Genomic DNA, 20,858 nt, shown 5'->3' on the forward strand with positions numbered 1-20,858 from the left:
GCAACTTTACACAGCTTGACACTGGTATACCATAATATCAGTTAAATATTACGGTCATATATTAACTACTCTTCGACTAGTAAACGTACAATACCAGTAGTAGATATTACAGATTTCATATTTATATAAACTATATGGACTCAAACAAATTACACTTTTCTTAGAGGAGGGGAGGGGTGGGTAAATCTGCTTAGATCAATGATGCCATTTCCGGTGGAACTTGTGGAACTTTTACCACAGGCATCCCAGGCTCACTGTTAATGCTTTTTTGCAACAGCTTAGTTCAATTATTTTTTTGAAAAGTTGTAAGTTTACTAAATGAACATGAAGTTAACTTGTAATCAAAAAAAATTGGTTGTATTCTTGGTTTTTATAGCCTTCATGTTGGACGTATTTGTCAAAAGATCTGTCATCACCAACTGAAAACCACCAATGTGAGAGAGTTTTCCTGAAGCATATTTAATTATATGTGCGATAAATAGAGGATATTACATGGGCGCGCGGAGATACGAAATTTATCTTTGAGTGTTGAAAAGATCTCTCACAAGTGAGCGCAGCGAACGAGTGAGAGATTTTCAACACGAGAAGATAAAATTCGTATCTCCAAGCGCCCATGTAATATTCTGTTTATTATATAATTATCAATGAAGTATGTTTTGGCTTTTTCAGGCAATTCTTTTCGTGTATTTTTGAATAGCCATCGCAATGGTGTTATTTTCACACATGAAAATAACATGTTATTTTCACGTGTGAAGATATCAATTTTTCTAAATAGAGAAAAATAGATATTTCATTGGTAATTATATAATAAAGATTATTATTATTATTATTTCTCAAAAAAAGTGGGGGTGGGGTAGGGGGAGGGGGGAGATAATTAGTCCACTTAGCTCCACTAGCTCATGCATTTCTGTAATCATTAAAAATCCAGCGATATGGAAATTAACAAATACTTAGCCTAGGTTGTAAGTGCTTTTCCTTGCTAAATGGCAAGCTTTACTTGCTAATTTGCAAGGATGACTGAGCATGGAGGATAGCATTCAATATTTTGCACCAAGACATCACTCCTCTCAACCAAGAGGGAAGTGTTCGCACTTCACTAAAGACTGGTATCATGAGACTTATTCCTTCAACTAATGAATAACACAATCACAACTAACCATAAACAATTATTAAATTTGGTTTTGATTATATCCAGAATTATCAATGATGAAGTAAGTGTTATATATAACACTTGCCATTGATAATCCTGAATGTAATCAAAACCAAATTCAATAACTGTTTTATTATACATTGTTCAAAAACATAACTGATAATACAAAGATAGAAAATTTATAATGAACTTTATTTTAAAAGAAGTTTCAAAATAATAGATCAAAGGTCTTTTGAAAGAAAAACAACAACAGTCTACAGATAGCCACCATCCCCTGACCTTTGCAGGTTTGTTTTTGCAGATAACTGCCTACAGATAGCTATCAACTGCTGAAAAATTGCTGGTGCATGCTGATAGTTAGAATATTGTCTGTAGTACTGGTTCTCGACCAATGAGAATTCAGATACTGAGTACAATGTACAATAACTATCTTTATTTGTAAGCTATTGGAGAGGGGGGTGGGGTGGGGGGTGGGGGTAGGGGGGGGAGGGGGAAGGGTAGTACCTACTTGATTACAGAAGCTTTGGGAAGTAATTTTAAGACCGAATCAGGCATTTTTTTAGGTGTTACGAGGGTGCAGAAGAAGTGAGGTGCAGTAGCATAAATACATTTAAAATCTGCAAGATATGTGAATACATTACTAGGGTGTTCCGCGGTGTCGGTCATCTCCCTCCCATTACAGTTGATTTTATTCTTAACTATGATTTCATAAAACTTCGTTCGCAAGTTCACAACCTTATAATCAATTTGACTATGAAGTTCCGACGGTTGTCGGCGATCTTTCAAACTGATAATACAGTAGCTTCTAAAACTCATCAAATCTACCATTCAAATCCAATTTTCAAAGTAAATTTTATTGCGACAAAACGAATATGACTCTGTACGTTGTCTGGGATACAATTTTCGAAACGTTATGGTTTAAAGAAGCAATAACAGTAAATATTTGAATTCTAGACATTAGAAAAGTCACGGTTGATTGAACCAATTTCACAAAAGGTTCGTAAGTTCGGCACCAACTTGGAGAACTTGGGAACTGTTAAACTTGGAAATTAAAGCGGCTAAAGTTTTGTGAAACCATGTAATTTGTCTTTTTAATGTTTTTGTAAATTTTACTGAACGATCTACGATGTAGATATACTATATCCATTCCCTTTCTTATCACATGCATGGCAAAATTACTCGATTGTGATTGGCTAATGAAAAAGGGCTTTTTTCCGTAATTCGCAGGGCCGAATTACTAGAGCATGATTGGTAGTTCAGTTGACTAGCAACGCTTGCAAACTGTAAACCTTTTTTTGCAAGCGAAAATGGCTTCCCGTTTTGCATTGACAGACGAAGAAACCACAAGAAAACTAAAAAGTCCAAGCGAAAATGAGAACACTAGAAAGAGCACAGGTATCTTGATTAATGTTTTCCGTAAATGGGTCTCGGAAAGACCACCGTCGCTTCGAGACTCGGGCAATTTCAAAACTTTGAAAACACTCGTGAAAATATTCCTTGATTTTACTCGGCCCCATACGATTCCCTTTCAAATTCTTAAAAATAAAACGGCCTTACTATAAACTCGACCTTTGGTCCTCAGGTACGTACAGTTTGTTTGTCCTGGCTGGTAAATTACCTCTATTTAACTTACCTTACTTTTAAAATTCAGGGATACAGGGCCCGGTTGTGCGAAGGGTGGATAGTGCTATCTGACGGATAAATCTTATCCACTGATAAATTTATTGGATAACAGAATCGACTTATGCACTGGAATAGGATTTATCCGTCGGATTGTGCTATTAAGCCTTCTTACAACCGGGCCCATGTGTACAGGGAAAAAAACCCGGTGGCTTTCGAAAACGCTAAAGCCTGGTTCACATATGATCGCAGACGATCGCAGACGGTCGCAATCGATCGCTGGCGATCGAGTGCGATTATATGTGAACAGCTCTGCGATCGTGTTGTGTTGTATGTGCGATATCGCGATCGTAGGAATAGAATCGGGTTCTATTCCTGCGATCGGTTGCGATCGTTTGCGATCATTTGCGACCGTTTGCGATTATATGTGAACAGAATTCTGCGATCGTGAGATTGGAATGTGTCCCACAATGCTCAGTTTTCCATAAAACACGTGTATATTTTTGATTTTCACAAGCGAAAAATCACTTCTTTTTAGATTTTTATTCAGATATAACTGGTTCAAAAGTATCAACACACGATTATATATACTAATTTACGTTTGTAAGCCATATAGACAAGTAAACAACAGTTTCGTTTAGGGGTATATTTTAAGATTGCACGTCCTGTTCTTCATATGATGAATCACCTAAAGAAGTATTCACGATCATAAAGTTGAACGTTTCTTTTTTGATTTGCCAGCGATCCTTTGGTTAAGTAAGGTTAACAAGAGTAGAATATTGACACCGATCACAACTAATTCGTCTCCGTCGTCCATGTTGAATCTGCATGGTACTTTGTTTTACAGATGAGTGATAATTCGCACTCAGGTGTCAACAGACCGCCGGCGATCGGCTGCGATCATATGTAAACGTTCGATTTCAGATCCTCGGTTGAGAGGATTCTTCGATCGAGCGATAGAGCGCGATCGTCTGCGATCATCTGCGATCGTCTGCGATCATATGTATGATCCAGGCTTTACGTCACTCAAACGAGCACGTCTGTTTTTCGCATGTGTAAATGACGATTTTTCATGATTTCCGATCGTATCTGCGGTTTTGATCGTCTTAAGGTGACTCCAACATTATTGCCTGTGAATTCAGCGCTTATTTTTAACTCGCTAGTATCTGTGTCAAAAACACTCGGATATGTCTGAATTAGAAAATCCACCGAGCGGAAGTAGTTGTGCGGCAAAATAGGCCGAAAAATAAAAAATACGCTCGATATACATTTTCCCTCAAACTCGGGAGACAGATGTTTATCGCCTTCTACTAATTGAGAATTTAAAGTTTCATGAAAATCCATCAATTTTAAATTTAAGCTGGTTGACAATATTGTGAAAAACCACTGTTAGAAAATAGGCCGGTAACGGCAAATGCGGTAAAAAATATAATTTCGAATACAACTTTAAGAGCCTAAATGTTTGAGCTACTACAGTGTGCTATAAAGTCAGAAATACCCGAGGTTTTTTTGAAGCGATACGAAGGAGTAAGGAATAATAGCTCAATTTATTCGCAATTTGTAGCTGGAAGCCACCCTAAAGTGTGGACGGACGAAAGCGCTATGAAAACGCGAAGGTCGACGCGAAGCTTTCCAGTGTGAGGCGAAAGGAGCGTTTACAAAATGCATTAGTTTGGATGTGGCCATAGTTACCGTTCCTGGTATTATCTTTGAAAGCAGGTTGCCTATACACGTTAAACATCGTACTCACGGGATCTCTCAAAACTGACCAAATTATTTCTTTGTGTGAATACAGGTTGTCAGGACAGTGCTGTTGGTATAGCAGACCGTAATATTATCCCAGATAACAGATTTACAGCATCTTCACAGTTTGACTCTAGATATGCTCCGAAGAATGCACGTCTGAATGGAGCAGCCAAAGGATGGGGCCCAAAGACGACAACCGACCCTGATGACTATCTACAGATAGACTTGGGCCATTTGTTTGCTATCTGTGCTGTGGCTACACAAGGATGTAATGACTGTAACGAGAGAACTACGCAATACAAGATATCAACATCTGTGGATAACAGCACGTGGACCACATACAAAAGTGGACAGACAGACAAGGTATACAAATCATGCTCAATGTCTTAGATACTGATTATTTGCTCCATGTGTATTAATGAAACGGTGGCAAATAACTTCTAAGATGTTGGATTTTTCCTCCAGTTGTTTCCTGGTAATACAGATAGTAATACTGTTGTCAAGAATGTCTTAGATAATAATAATAATAATAATAATAATAATAATAATAATAATAATAATAATAATAATAATAATATAATAATAATAATAATAATGATAATAACTTTATTAATGTCTCTATATCTTCTAGCCGGGCACAAGTGCCCTACTAATCGCGGAGACAAAAAAAAAAAAAGAAAAAGAAAAATAGATAAATAAATGATTAAATAAATAATTGAATAAATTAAATAATAATAATAATAATAATAAATTAATAAAATAAAATAAAGAAAGAAAAAAAAATGAAATAAAATAAAAACACTATATGACTATATATATTTATCAGTTAGACGACATAAAAGCGCGCGCCCATGGCGATATAGACGCACGAGAGAAAATATCGGCTTCGCCTCGTGCCACTCTTTCGCTTGTTAATCGTTCTTTATATTTTCTCAAGTGCGTCTATATCGCCATGGGCGAGCGCTTTTTTGTCGTCTAACTAATTTATAATATGACCAAAAATCTACCGTGCGACCCATGGGCAAATAGTTCATAGGCATTTCAGCCAATCAGAGCGTGCGTTATATCACCCATCTCGCTCGTGCGCGCGCTATTGACGCCATCGGGTTTGAAAATTTAGAGAAAAAAGGCGAGCGTCCGTTGAGATCAGCGTGCGCGACCGTGCAGCCCATGGGGAAATAGTTCATTGGTTTTTGGCCAATCAGAGCGGGCGTAATAATCTAGTTATATTATAAATAATTATAATTTATGACTATCTGAATATAATGTAACGTATTATCGGAATAAAATATGACTATATAGATATAAATATAATATACTAAAATTTATTTGTCAGTTCGGTAAATGTTGCTATTTTTCTTCTAGTTGTTTACTGGTAATACAGAGAGTAATACTGTTGTCCAGAATGTCTTAGATGTTGCTATTTTTCTTCTAGTTGTTTCCTGGTAATACAGATAGGAATACTGTTGTCAAGAATGTCCTACAGTATCCAGTTCTGGTCAGATACATTAGGTTTATACCCACAACGTATAACATTTATAAGGTACTTCGTGTTGAAGCCTATGGCGTTCGCAGAGGTTAGTCTGGGTAAAAAAATTATACTTGCTTCATCTGATTTTCAATAATTTAATTATTAATGATAATATTATTACAGGTTCGTCGTGCAGCTCTCTACCAGTTGGTATTGGTAGTGGTAAGATACCAGACAGTGATATGACGTCATCAACAGCTTACAACAGTACCACGTCACCATCCAAGGCAAGACTAAACTACACAGCAGGGTCATCGTGGTGTGCTGCTGCAAATGACTCTTCTCCATATCTACAGATTAACTTAGGATCGCCTTACATCATTTGTGGTATAGCAACACAGGGTGACCACATGAGCGATCAGTGGGTACAGTCTTACAACATGCTGACATCAAATGATGGAACTGCTTTTACCAAATACACGGAAAACAGCCAAGTGAAGGTAAGCAAGCTAAAAAAATGTGCTTCCTTTCTAGAAATAACCATATGACTATACACTCCTGATTTTATTTATTTTTATGTGATTTTAAAATGCTTAACTTAGGTAATATAATTAAGATTACTTTTTGTAGATTGCTTAAAACATGTGATTTGGCAAGGAATGGTGTTATTTTTATTTGACTTCCGGTTACAGCCATATTTGTCATCAAGGCCGTATTTTGTCATATTTGAGGCCATATAGCATGAAAACGATAATGGTGACCCCCATTTTTTATTGCATTTTTAAAACGTCCATGGCGAAATGAACGACTAAGCAAAGTTTGTTGGAAATGACATTTCTTCTTCTATTTCAAGGGAATCACCTCAAGATAATTTTAATTTTTTTCTATAGTACAGTAGGGTGTAAAAAAATGTAAAACTATTGACATCAAACTTGTTTTTTCATCACACAAGATGATTAGTTATTTTAGTAGCAAGGACCTTATACCCATGGGATTGCGCTTACGCTTCCTGTACAAGTTTGTTTGTGCTGGATATACGTTACGTAGGCCATTTTTCGACACGCATGCGTGAAAACTTTGAAGCCTGCACACACACACAAAAAAAAAACGTTTGTTCTAAGGATGGTTCAGTTCAAGATAGTAGATCACGTTGCGCATGCGTTTACTTTAAAGATCAAGTTTTACACGTTAATTGGAGCACGTTAACCTTTGAATAGGTAGTAACTTTTATTCCTTTTTATCTCCTTTTTTAATAGTCCTTTGTTGGTAACTTCGATTCCTCCAATACTGCAGTCAAGAATCTTTTGTATGATGGTACTGTTAGTCAGTACATACGTGTTGCACCCACAAGTCATTATGGGAGTACAAACTGCATGAGAACAGAACTCTATGGAATAAGACACGATGGAGGTATTATTATCTTTCCATTAAAATAAAGCTATTTCCTATCCATTCTTTAACTTTTCTTCTCTTCACTTTGGAAGGACAATAGGCTATTCGGCTAATTGTTCCAGGTGATCACAGGGAAAACGCGATTAGCCATTCAAATGCGAATCGTGTTTTCGGCAAAAGAATCAATCCCATGCGTCTTCTTGCGTCAAATCCTTGATGTGCAGGGGTAAAAAAAATGGCGGACATTGCAAAAAGAAATCTCGTTCACCGAGATTTTAAGGCTTTAAAATGTTTCTGTTTAAATAATATTTTATTCCAAAATAGACTAGAGATTTAACTCTATCGTTCAGGTTATGGTTCACCGATCATATTGAAAATGAACCCTTTATCGATCTAGAAGGAGCTGGCAAAAAACGTTCTTGATAGGATTTGACTAAAGGGTCCACATTTTCCGCTGCTCTTGGGTCCTTGGCAAGTTTTTGCTTTAAAACTTAAGGTGTCTGACTACTTTGGTAAATGATAAACAGAAAATTGGAACTTTTTTAACCTGAATTTGATGCTTGCAAAGAAAAATGGGGTTTCTCGAGCTTGTTTTTGAGATAATCATTCCGGAATGACATGCGTTTGTACAATTTTTGAAGAAAAATAGAGAAAATCAAGCTCTGCACAAAAAAAAAAAAAAAAAAAAAACAACAAAAAACAAAAAAACAAAAAACAAAAAAACAACAGCAACAACACACAACTAAGGAAGAAAAATGAGATGTTGCCTGTTATTCGGGAAATTAGAATAAAAAATCCCGTGGGTTTTTCCCTCTTGAAGTTTAAAACGTGTATGGCTCTTCAATAAAATTGTAAAGATTATACAGCGGTTTTTGAGCGCGCGCTCATCGTGTTGAAAATTAGTCAGCCACCTCACCTTAATCTTATTGAGAGTCTATTGTTTTTCAACAAGAAAAGGTTTATTTGCGAGAAAGTTGCATATATTTATCTTTTCAAGATCGTCGCCAGGAAACTTAAGTAAATTGAGCGTGCGGTGGTTTATGGGATTGTTTTTTTTTTCGATCCCGGAAATCATGCTTTGCGCACCTAGTCAGATCACCTGGGCCCGGTTTTACGAAGAGTGAATAGCGCTATCCGACGGATAATTCCTTATCCAGTACATAAGTCAATGCTGTTATCCAGTAAGAGAGACAAGAACGATGACATTCGTATTATTTTTAGATATTTCAGAAAGTTTCGTGACGACCATCGACTATAAGGTGCCTTTATGTTTGTTTTTTTTTTTGAAATTTTGGACGGAGCCCCATACAAATGTTTGTTTTTCGGAATTTCCTCATAAAATCAATATGAACATTTTAAACATTTGAATTCCAATGAATTCAGTGGATGAAGAGCCATTGTGTGGAAATGCCATTGTTAAATTCATTTATTTTTATTTGTTTATTTTTAAAAGAGATCGACTGGGGCAAGTCTATACTAGAGCTGGGTCCGGTTGTACGAAGCCTGGATAGCCGGCGGATAAATCCTTATCCAGTGGATAAGTCGACGGCTGTTATCCAATAAATTTATCCACTGCAGGATTTATTCGTCGGATAGTGTTGTGACCTGTAATTTATCTACTGTAAGAAGTTACTCTAAAGTATCCGCTATTTTAATTTCTCAGAATCAACACAACACAATATCCCGTATGTGGGAAACTAGGTCGAGTGTATATTGCATATATTATGTTGATTAGAATAGACACGATATCATAGATAGCGCTATTCATTCGTACAACCGTCACCTGACCTTTGTAGCCTTTAAATATGGCGTTTTGGCGGACATTTAGATAAGCCAGTGGTTTGAATTCTGGTGAGAAAATTTCCAACACCCTCGCGCGGTGGTGAAACAAGATTTAAGAGCGAAGGTCCACTAATATCGAGCATCGGCCGGTCACGGTCAAAATTTCGATTTTGCTCATTTTTGGTTTGCTTGAAGGTATTACCGAGTAAATAAACGTGGTGTAGTTAGTTTTTCGAAAAACCGCTAAAAGTCTGAGAAATCCGGGAAAAACAGTTGGCCTAGCGGCGATCTCAAAAGTATGCAAATTTTCAGTTGAATCAAACCGGTCCAAAAACAACCAACGCATACAGAATAGGAAAAAGGTATGAAAACTATATGTTTATAAATTGATAGAGAGATGTTTGAGACTTGATTCGGTATAAGATAATGGTTTAACTATTTTTTGAAAGCGGTCAGATGATATTTAGAATTGAGTGGTATTCACACATAGATCTGACCCTCGCTACGCCAAAAAAAAAAAAAAAAAAAAAAAAAAAAAAATCAAGTGCGCAACTTTTTTTCTCAATGAAACTCACGTCATGAACTATTACTAGTAATACTAGTAATATATGCTGTTTTGAGGAAAAGCTGCTAAAATCTTTACATAAATTGAAAATCGGTTTAAGCTGAGAGGAGGTAAAACACATTTTACTAGCCAAAGGTAGATCAAAGGTAGTGGTTTACGAAACTTGGTCGGGGGAATGGCTGACCTTGGATGGACCTTGGTTCTTTGGTGTTGGTGTGTTTTGTAGCCAGCCACACAAGGCCCTGACCAGTACTGATCAATTCCAAGACGAGTTTTTAAGATGATACAGTAAATCAATATGAAGTAGTCGTACTTTTACATAGAACTACTTTATGAAGAATGACAATGCTGATTTTTGATTCGAGTGGTACATCTGTTTATGTTCCCTACAGTAAAATTTACTGTATCAGTATCTGTTATTTGATGTCTATAGCACATAATAAAGTAAGGATACCTTATTTAATGTTGGACGTTTTCTTTCACAGGCTGCACATCCATGTTCGTTGGTTTATCATACTCTAGTATCATACCAGATCACAGGTTTTCTGCCAGTTCATATTATGATCTCCGTTATAAGCCACACTTTGCAAGACTATCAACATCCAGTAAAGCCTGGGGACCACGAACAACGTCTGGTGCATGGTTACAGATAGACCTCGGTTCTGTGGTGTTTGTGTGTGCAGTAGCTACACAAGGTGCTGGGGCTGATCTGACAGACGAGTTTGTAAGAAAATATAAGATACAAGTGTCCTTGGATAATGTGAATTGGAATCATTACCAGGAAAATAATGGGGACAAGGTAAATGCGTAACAATGTACAAGATAAGGATGCCCTTAGGCAGATTGATGTGGAAAAGAATTAACGTATTAATTTACAATTTTTCGCCGAAGGCGAAGTAAATATTAGGGAAACATTTGCCCAGACGCGAGTGTTCGAACGGCGAGGTAAATATTCCCCGATATTCACTGAGCCTAGTGTGAATAATTGTTTTAGTATATATTTTTTAACACGAGTAAATTAAATAAATAATGCAGAAAACGTTTTTTTTCCCTCCAAATTTTATTTATCTCTGCAAGCGGCACCATTAACAAACAAGCGTGTGCATATGTACCATAAGTTCACCTGTAGGAGAATCAAGAGAATATGAAGTAATATTTGTGTTAAAAATACTAAAACAATTATTAAAAATGCATTAAAAGGGAGTTCGTTTATTACTTGCAGGAATTTACTGGAAACACAGATCGTTCTACAGTTGTAACAAACAAACTCAAAAATCCAGTTAGGGCAAAATTTATACGATTCTACCCTATAGACTACAGAAGCCATCCAACAATGAGAGCTGAGGTTTATGGGATCTCATCAGGTTAGTTTTTTCCTACTCTAAGAGAGTAATGTAATTTCTCCCGAATTATTTGAATTTGAGAGGTTAAGCGTGCACTCAAATTACGTCAACTATATTTTATTTTTTGTACCTAATTACATTAATTTTGATGACTTTTGACTAATATATAGAGTGCTTTCACTAATTTTCTAATCTGGGAAATGAAATCTGAAATCTCTTGTCGTGCCAAAAACTGTTCCTAGTCCTACAACATAGGTGTACGTCTTGAAACCCATCTAGGTGTTTGTTTTGTAACCAGGCCTGCATGACGAAACTCAAAACTTTTTAGCATTGAGCCCGTACATATCTTCAATGCGGCGTCGTTTAAATATGCAGAAAATCAATATTTGCTCGGTATATGAACCATACCAGGTGACTTTAACTTGAATTTCGCATGAACCGTTAAGATAAATATTCATGTTGAATACGCGATTTCAACGTGTGGATTTTTACAAAGCAAGTCCACTCACTCCAACAGTAGTATATTTGAGGGAAAAATCAGCAACTCTTTATAAATATAACCAATATCAAGCCAACTCAGGATCAACATACTTCAATTATTTTAATAATTGAGTATGTTAAAACTATGCTATTGAATCCCGACATAGGCCTTTTCTGAGATAAATCGGAAATGTACGAACGCAAAGCATTATGGTCTAGATTCGGTACAAACAAACAGCGAGGCATATTTTCATTCGTGTTTTCCCTATACGTTCTCTTCAAGAAGGTATGTTGATCGTATTTGTACCGAATCTAGACCATAATGCTTTGCGTTCGCACACTTCCGGTGTATCTCAGAAAAGGCCTATGTCTCATGGATAAGGGCTAGTTTATTATGCAAAATTGTCAACTATTTAATCATTTTATTGAGTAAATAACACTTAAAAAAATTTACCACATTATGGTAATAAACGTAGCAAAATAACATGAATTAATTAGTCAGAATGTTCATCAACTAGCAATAAAAAAATATATAAAAATTAGCATTTAATCTTAGCAAAAATTCGCGGGCATTCGTTTAATATCTCGTAATTTGAATGTAGTCTAACCAGTTTTTTTCCCCAGACGATTCTCTATTCTGTTCTGTTCGGTTCTACTGTGTCGTTTACGTCCATTCAGTAAACATTGATTTTAAAATGCGCTATTGAAGTTATTACATTTTGCGTCAAAAGTTATTACATTTTGCGTCAAAAGTTATTACATTTTGCGTTGTTATTACATTTTGTGAGAGTAATTACATTTTGTGGCGTAACACGAGTGAAAATTATAAGGTGATAACTTCACATATGTATGTACTGTTACGCGGTTAAGCATGACTTCAGTATAAGGGAATAAAGAATAAGGGATTAAATAGATATGCTGACGTGAAAATTGGATTACATCACCAGCTCTATACAGTAAAAACCCGCGTATAAGAACCTAAAATTTAAGAACCTGTTAGGCTAAAATTTCATTTTTAAGCTCACTTCACATAAGAACCATTTTAGGCTAAAATCCTAAAACAGGTTCTTATTTTTAAAAACGAAAAAAAAAAAAAAAAAAAAAAAAAGAATCAATCTTTTCAAAAATATATTTATAACACAGTCTGTACACAATAATGCTATAAACACTATAACTGTACATGGTTACTGTAAAGAACATATCCTCATTGAATAAAAAAATCCAGCTTGATGAAACTGAGATGAACCTTTGATTACCTAAGGCCTAGGGCAAACGACGAACTTTCCATGCACCGAACTTAATTACATCAAAGAATGCTGCCTCATTATCACCTGATATCCATTGTTTTTAATGAGTTCGGTGCATGGAAAGTTCGACGTTTGCCCTAGGCCTAAGCCTCCAATACTACTGTAATTGGACATTAATTGGACATTAAAGACCAGACTACAGTATTCAAAAATACTACTTTATTTCTTGAACAAAAGTTAAGAACTTTATTAAGAATCCAATTAGCCTAATTTAACACTAATTACCATTTATATAAGAACCTGTTTAGGCTAACTTGAAAAAAAACTAGGTTCTTATACGCGGGTTTTTATTGTATAAGAAATCTTAATGTAAAATAAAAAGAGCAGTAGTTAATACTTGAGGACTTCGTGGATGGTTTTAAGCGCGACGCTAGATTTGTATAGGCAGAGTGACGGACGGTACAGTACTATAATATATGATGGTATATTCACGAGCCAAAGAGTAACAAGCTTATAATTTTATCCTTATAATATTCATGGGAATAACAGTTAACAGAATAACAGAATCGAAAGCTAACTATAACTGAGGATTCGATATTGATAGTATCAAGATACTTAAGCTTCTAAGTAACGAGTTACTATCAATACTAAAAAGGCAACGAAGTATGGCCTAAAAGTTTTGCTAAAAGTTTTGCGTGAATTATGAAAACATAGACAGTACACTACCCCGATCAGACCAGCAGTGAGGCGCAGTAACTGTTTCCCCACGGGGTATCGCTAACAAGTTGTGCATGTTCATTTCGAGCTAAATTGCTCGTTGCCTCTGGAGGAATCAGTTAGCTCTATCTATTGGTGCTAACGTTATGTTAAACGAATTTTATATAATTACTAAGTTATTGTTTCATTCATTTTTTTGAAACATTTGTTTAAAGCTTGCAGTTCTCTTGTTGGACTTGAGGCACCTGGTATCATTCAAGACAGTCAAATGACGTCATCTTCTAACCTTGACAGTGACCATACTGCATCACATGGTCGTCTCTATGGCAGCAGCGCATGGTGTAGTAGCACATCATCTAACACTCAGTACATACAGATTAACCTGGGACAAGTGATGACAGTGACAGGTATAGCAACACAGGGTGTCCACACCATGGATAAGTGGGTGAGGACCTACACTATCAGTTACAGTACGGATGGCAATCTGTGGAGCACCTACAAAGCTGGTAGCAACAGTGATAAGGTAGAAACTTATGTGAAATATTTTATTGAATTGCTTCTATCAATCAAGGTTTCAGTCCAGCACAAATTATGTCTTAATTTCAAGCTAGTTACTTGACAGTTGAGTAAAGACTTGTTATTTCATCAGATACTCGAAGGAAATAGTGACAAGGAAAATGTAAGAGTACAATGGCTGAGTCATCCACTGACAGCCAGGCATGTTCGAGTTACACCACAGACATGGAATACTGCTATATGTATGAGACTAGAACTGTATGTATGTGACTATGGTAAGTACAGACATGGAATACTGCTGTATGTATGAGAATAGAACTGTATGGATGTGACTATGGTAAGTACAGACATGGAATACTGCTATATGTATGAGAATAGAACTGTATGGATGTGACTATGGTAAGTACAGACATGAAATACTGCTATATGTATGAGAATAGAACTGTATGGATGTGACTATGGTTAGTACATCATATTCATAGATTTTCTTTCTTTACATCTTATAAACATCATTTTGTGTCTCTTTTTCCAGTTACCAGGCAAGTAATAGTGTCAGGTCTGATCAATCAAAGCCTCACAGCATCATCCAATAGCTATGTAGATCTGGTGTGTAGTGTACGAGAACCATTAATACAATACATCAAATGGTACACTGGTAATACTGACATCACCACTCAATCTACTGGTCTTGTGCATGGTGCTAATGGAGGCAAGAAGTCAACGTTGAGAGTGAACTACACGTCTGCTGATTATATACTCAGTACCTACGAGTAAGTACACAGTTAAATTGAACTAATTGAGACTAGTTATATAAAGTATATATGAAGTATTCTAATTTCTAAATGAACAACAATTGCAAGACACTCATAAGAAATCTCTTTTTAAGACCCCATTTAATATCTCTACAGTTGTCATGACTCAGTGTGCAGCAAAGCATATGTCTGTAGAGCGATGTATGAGAATACCAAGAATACCGCGGATGGAATAAGGAGTGCAGGAGTGACCGTAAAACTTGGTAAGCTTGTCATTACGTTTGCCACTATAGCCATCAAATTTTTTCGAGCCCTGAAACAACCTCTGGGCTGATAAAAGTCTTGGCACAGATAACCCACAGATCAAAACCTAAAACAACATCTGGGCTGATCTAAGTCAGAGCTCGGATAACTCACAGATCGAATTGTAATTTAGCGAAAATTGGAAAACTGTAGAACTCGAAAAAAAGCTCTTGAAAAGAGGCTACTTGCCACTCAGCAAATTAGGGAAGAAATTAATTAACTTAACGTAAAATCACGCACTTACATTCCACAACAAATGGCATACACAATTATGTGATATTTTATCCCATGATTCTTGTTGATCTCACGTTTGAGCTTTGATTTATCAGTTAGACGACATAAAAGCGCGCGAGAAAAAATAAAGAACGATTAACAAGCGAAAGAGTGGCACCAGGCGAATGCGAGTGACACTCTAGCTTGTTAAGAGTTCTTTATATTTTCTCAAGTGCGTCTATATCGCCATGGGCGAGCGCTTTTTTGTCTTCTAACTGATTTATAATATGACCAAAAATCTACCGTGCGACCCATGGGCAAATAGTTCATAGGCATTTCAGCCAATGAGAGCGCGCGTTATATCACCCATCTCGCTCGTGCGCACGCTATTGACACCATCGGGTTTGAAAATTTATAGAGAAAAAAGCGAGCGTGCAGCCCATGGGGAAATAGTTCAGTGGTTTTTGGCCAATCAGAGCGCGCGTAATAATTTAGTTATATTATAAATAAAATTAATACTTATATCTTATTTGGGTTTTTTCCCGTAATACGGGCTGATATTTTACGAGTTGCGAATGTACTTTTCCGAGTCCCGTAGGGACGAGGAAAAATACGAGTAATGAGTAAAATATCAGCCCGTATTACGGGAAAAACCCAAATAAGTTATTTATTATACGACATTGAAAATTAATATGTATTTGTCCCTTTTTGAGCGAGTTCATCAGTATTTTTTGAGTTTTCAAGGTCCGCACGCTATCTCAGAAAAAACGTAAACACAAGGAAACCCATTAAGTGCCTTTAATCTTATTGGTCAATAGGCAAATTACATGACAACTGACATGAAACTCGTCAAACTAGATATGATCTTCGTAAAATCACACTTCGCATCGATTCAAAATGAGTTTACTAACAATCAAAAGTTTTGAAAAGTTAGAATCATGAAGACGAATTCCAGCAAAAAACAAAAAGCTTAGTGAGTTCACTAGTTCTCATAGCTCATCGTCGCTGTTTAATGGATCAATTCTCTTGAATTTCTTCTTAAAACTGGGGGATGGTTCAACCGCCAAAGCATGATGATCTCTACCAAAGTTGATAGAACAGTTATTGAAAACAGCTCCATAAAACATGCTTTGATTGGATTCTGGCTGTTCTGCATGCTCAAATGGATTGGATGTCAGAGTACTGGAAAGTTGAAGCGGTACTTTAGGACTCAAGGCCGAATCTTTCGTTAGTTTTCTTCCTTCGATGTGCTCACTTAATTTGGAAGACATAACGTGCTGTTGCTCTGTTGACGCTTCTGAATAACTATCCAAAGACTTTAGGTTTCTCTGGCCAGCCAGGGCGATTATATTCAGAGGCTCTACGTTTTCTTTTCGTAGCGTTGAAATCATGGTTCTTCGTGCCGAGTGGTTGGTAAAACGGCCTTCAATACCGGCGGCTTTGCACATCTCTTTCATGAACTGTGCCAGCGAGTGCTTTCCAAGTGGTTGTCTCTTGTACCATATCTCTGATGATGGTTTTTGAATGGCTGCCAAGTAGAAAGGAGATTCTGATTTTTTCATTTCTGGTGTTACATGAGAAATGTACTCCTTGAATAATTTCACTGGACAACGACGTCCACCAGTTGCAAACATCTTAGGATTGAACGGACGATCCGGGACGAACTCATTTTCGCCTGTTCTAGTTTTGCTTCCGCGTTCCTTAATCCATTCCACGTACTCTCTTTCTCCATCTGTTTTGACTTCAAAGTCGCCGTATCTTACACGATGGTACTCATCTTGTGCTCTCCAACCCAAGTAAACAGTGTTGTGAAACCAAACTGTACGCAGAAGGACTTGAGGATAATTGTTGCCAAGCTGTTGTTTTTGCCATAATATCTGAATATGGTCTGTACTCAGCCCCTGTGCCTTGTTTGGCTTCTGGCCTTTCCCACGCCTACGGAGCTCCTTTCTTTTGCAAGCCAAGGCTTCCCGAGAACGGTTGAATTCTCTATCCAGCAAAATGGAGTATTGTTTGCCTTGTTCTCTAAGGAAGCGGTCGATACTACGGAAATAGGAGGTAAGAGTATCTGGTTCAAATTCATCGCCATTTTGCTTGCGTACTTTTACCACAAAACAGGCTAGTAGTTTGTCCAGCTCATTAGGCGGTATCTCTTCAATTTTTCTTGTTTCTTTAATCGTTTTTGCCCACCTGTAGAAGACTTGTAAATCGTTATGTGTCTTTTTTGCAGTGTTTTTGTTCCTGTTTTCTCTTATGAATGTTGATACTTCATCTTCATCGGCGAAATTAGTGGTCTCGAGCTCGTTGTCCTTCTGTACTTCGACTGTCGTATCCTGCGGGTTTTCAAAAACTTTTAAAAGAACATCGTCATCTATTTCAAAATTGATGTCTAGGAAATCTAGGTCAATGTTCGTGTCATAGTGAAGATTTAGGTCAAAATTTGGGTCACTTTCACCTCGAAACATGATGAAAAAAGTTGCGAGCGTATTATGCTAGTCCTGTCCCGGTTAAACCGGTTAAACCGGGACAGCACTAGCATAATACGGTGCCATATTTTGCGAGTTCTCTTGACCTTATAAGGTAAAATTACGTAATAGTCGTATAATAAAGATTATTATGATAAAGAAAAAATCTCGTCCTCGCTTCGATTCATTTAGGAATATCAATATAAAAAGGAATAAAAAGTAGTTAATTTTTTATCATTGGGTAACCTTATATTGATATACTAAGGATAAGTATTTCCCATTGCAGATTACCCAAGTATCCCAACAGTACCAACAGTCCATGATATCAAGTCAACCTCAGTAACAGTAAGATGGATCCAACCTGCACTGAACGCATCCCAGGCTAGTGTGACATCATACGTGTTACAATACCAGAACATTACACATACACAGACAATAAGTGTCTCATCTCCTGCAACTAGTCACGTGATAACTGGTCTTGCTATCTATGCTAACTACAGTGTTCAGATAAAAGCGATCAGCGGAATTGGTCCTGGACAATGGAGTGCGACCAAAAACTTTAGAACACTCTCTGATAGTAAGTTGAAATACTTCTGGAATGTCATTTGAATTAACGGATTTTTACATATTTCGTTACTTGTTAGCTACCGTTGCTAGATAGTTTTCGTTTACAGTTCCGTTTATTTCGTTGACCCTGTATTTTTCTGCTACGATATCCTTATGGTTTAGTGATATAAATGACCACTTAAGCAGTCTCCTGTGGTTAATATTTTCTTGAAAGATAGCTTCTTTACGTTGTCGTAATAAAAAGTGTGGTACTTTCTAGTTATTCTTTGTGTTGATGGATTTTTACAAGTATCCGTTTTGTACTCAGTCACCCTCGATTTTACATCACCTCTCGGTCTCTTCGTAGTTATAAGCACTGAGTGGCTTAACGAATGATGGCAGACAAGTAAGATTGTTGTATGTCTGAGTAGAATGATCATGCAGTTTGGGGCAAAAAAATTTTTAAACTAGCTGGGTGCTGAGAGAACACAAGGGAAGCGTAGGAAACCATGACGTGATTCTTTCTTGTGATAATAAGTGCACATAACGCAAAAGGCGTAACGTAAGCACGATGCTGATCATTTAAGATATTCTTATCTAAATATGTTACTTAGCACTTCATTTGTGTTATAGTACCTGATCATTGTTGTCATATTTTTTTCTCCTTCCTTTAGTACCTGTGGGTTTTCCAAATTCTGTGAAAGCTGTGGCTCAAACATCCCAAAGTATACGCGTTGCTTGGCAGGTAAGTTAAAGCTCTATCTGTGTACAATAACCCAATATATACGTGTTATACTTGGCAGGTAAGTTAATATTATAATATTAACTATGGTTCCAGCTAATGCCTTAACACCCCAAAGTATACGCGTGTTACTTGGCAGGTAAGCTAATGTTATGTCTTGGTTAAGGTTTTTGTGAAAGTTAAGGTTAATCAGAAATGACTTACATCCAATTTCCCTTTGTATTTAGCGCCTGCCCTTATTATATTCCTTGAATGTAACGTGATACAAAGAATAACCTTAGATTTATTGAACTCGGAAACAACCTCTGGACTGAGCTAAATAATCGAACGGCTAACTCACAGATTGAATCCTGTAAGCAACCTTTGCACGTGTCTGAATCAGGGCACGCCTAACTCACAGGATCGAATTGGAATTTAGCGCGTTGGGTTTATTTGAAGACAGTGCGGAAGATAAAAATCTCTGGTCGGGCACCCAAAAAAAAAACGCCTTAGTTTCCATACTGGTCTCCTTAGTACCAAGAAGGGTGATACATATTATTGGGTGGCAAGCATTTTATGGGAGGGGGGGGGGGGAGGGGGCAGCCATCCCCAATATTTTCACTGGGAGGCAGTGCTCCCCCCCCCCCCCTCCCCCCTCCGGCCCCCCTTCCCCCCCGGTTCCGCCGCCCCTGGAAGAGGGAGGAATTGAAACCGGAGGACCTGGAGAAAACCTCCTAATCAAAGGGAGACCTACCAACCAATCTCTACCGTATGTGAGTATAATTTGGTTTTAACGTAGGGCTCTTTACTTGTCTCATTTTAAGGCACCGACATCAGGAATCAATGGCCCTCTTCGTGGATACAGAATATTTTGCAGATCAGGAAGTGATATACGTAAAAGTACTGCAACTCCTCAACAAACAAGTCACACGTTCAGTGGTCTGAGAAAGTGGACAGTGTACAACGTCACAGTGGTCATACGTAACGATAAGGGAGATGGACCTATCCATAGCTACGTGCTTAGGCGAACATTTGAAGATGGTAAGTTCTTTCAGATGGATTTATATCACATTACTATTCTACGCTGTGCAAAGGATATCTCAAAAATCGATTCTTTCCTTGTTCTGTTATCGTTGTTCAAGAACACACTCAAATGAACCAAATTTAACTTGGGCGCACTGTTTTCCCATTTCAGCGGACTTGTCATTCCCTTGAAAATAAGGTTCATTGTAATTTTAGTTGTATCCACATTTCTTAGTTTCAATAAACTACAGCTTTTCCTTGAAAAATAAAGAAAGTAAAACTCATCCTAGTTTTAGTTTCACAAAATATCTTTTAGACATTACAAATAGTCCCTTTTCTCATTCGGTAAATACCACTGTGTTTTATGACTTTATGACTGAATGTTTTATAACCTATCAATCTCAGTGAGGTTCTCTCTACGTACTTCACCCTTTACGGTTTATATTTACAACACAAAACATTCAACTAATTACATTTCAGTTTATGAAAAGCAAAAACCGGAGAATCAAAAACCAAAACCTGGCTTTCAGACATTTAGCTTTCCATAATTATTCTGAAAACCATTGCGTTTAAAAGCTAAATTTATATAGTAAAAATATAAATTAAGCATTTAAATATTTTAAATATATTTTTAATATATATTTTTAATATTTTCATGTAAAATATTGATGGAATATTATTACATGGTTGTTGCTGTTGCTGCTGTTGCTGCTGCTGCTGTTGCTGCTGCTGCTGTTGCTGCTGCTGCTGTTGCTGCTGCTGCTGCTGTTGCTGTTGTCGTATCGAGTAAGAGAACAACTTGTGTT

At 37.0% G+C, this 20,858-nt stretch overlaps 1 protein-coding gene across 1 annotated transcript in view; it reads left to right on the top strand.

Annotated features, from left to right (window-relative positions):
- LOC116292611 (receptor-type tyrosine-protein phosphatase S) overlaps positions 1 to 20,858 on the top strand; it is a 43,882-nt gene that overhangs the window by 618 nt on the left and 22,406 nt on the right. Inside the window, exons 2-14 of the mRNA XM_089030824.1 lie at positions 4,566 to 4,879; positions 5,952 to 6,093; positions 6,171 to 6,487; positions 7,244 to 7,397; positions 10,212 to 10,525; positions 10,949 to 11,090; positions 13,729 to 14,036; positions 14,163 to 14,304; positions 14,562 to 14,799; positions 14,938 to 15,044; positions 18,049 to 18,339; positions 18,983 to 19,053; positions 19,854 to 20,070. Coding sequence (XP_088886950.1) covers positions 4,566 to 4,879; positions 5,952 to 6,093; positions 6,171 to 6,487; positions 7,244 to 7,397; positions 10,212 to 10,525; positions 10,949 to 11,090; positions 13,729 to 14,036; positions 14,163 to 14,304; positions 14,562 to 14,799; positions 14,938 to 15,044; positions 18,049 to 18,339; positions 18,983 to 19,053; positions 19,854 to 20,070 — 2,757 coding nt within the window. The remainder of the gene's footprint in view (positions 1 to 4,565; positions 4,880 to 5,951; positions 6,094 to 6,170; positions 6,488 to 7,243; positions 7,398 to 10,211; positions 10,526 to 10,948; positions 11,091 to 13,728; positions 14,037 to 14,162; positions 14,305 to 14,561; positions 14,800 to 14,937; positions 15,045 to 18,048; positions 18,340 to 18,982; positions 19,054 to 19,853; positions 20,071 to 20,858) is intronic.

Source organism: Actinia tenebrosa, unplaced genomic scaffold, assembly GCF_029948245.1.
Source record: "Actinia tenebrosa isolate PJP-AT-01 unplaced genomic scaffold, QUT_ActTen_1.0 PGA_scaffold15__27_contigs__length_11533743, whole genome shotgun sequence".
Classification (NCBI taxonomy): Eukaryota; Metazoa; Cnidaria; class Anthozoa; order Actiniaria; family Actiniidae; genus Actinia; species Actinia tenebrosa.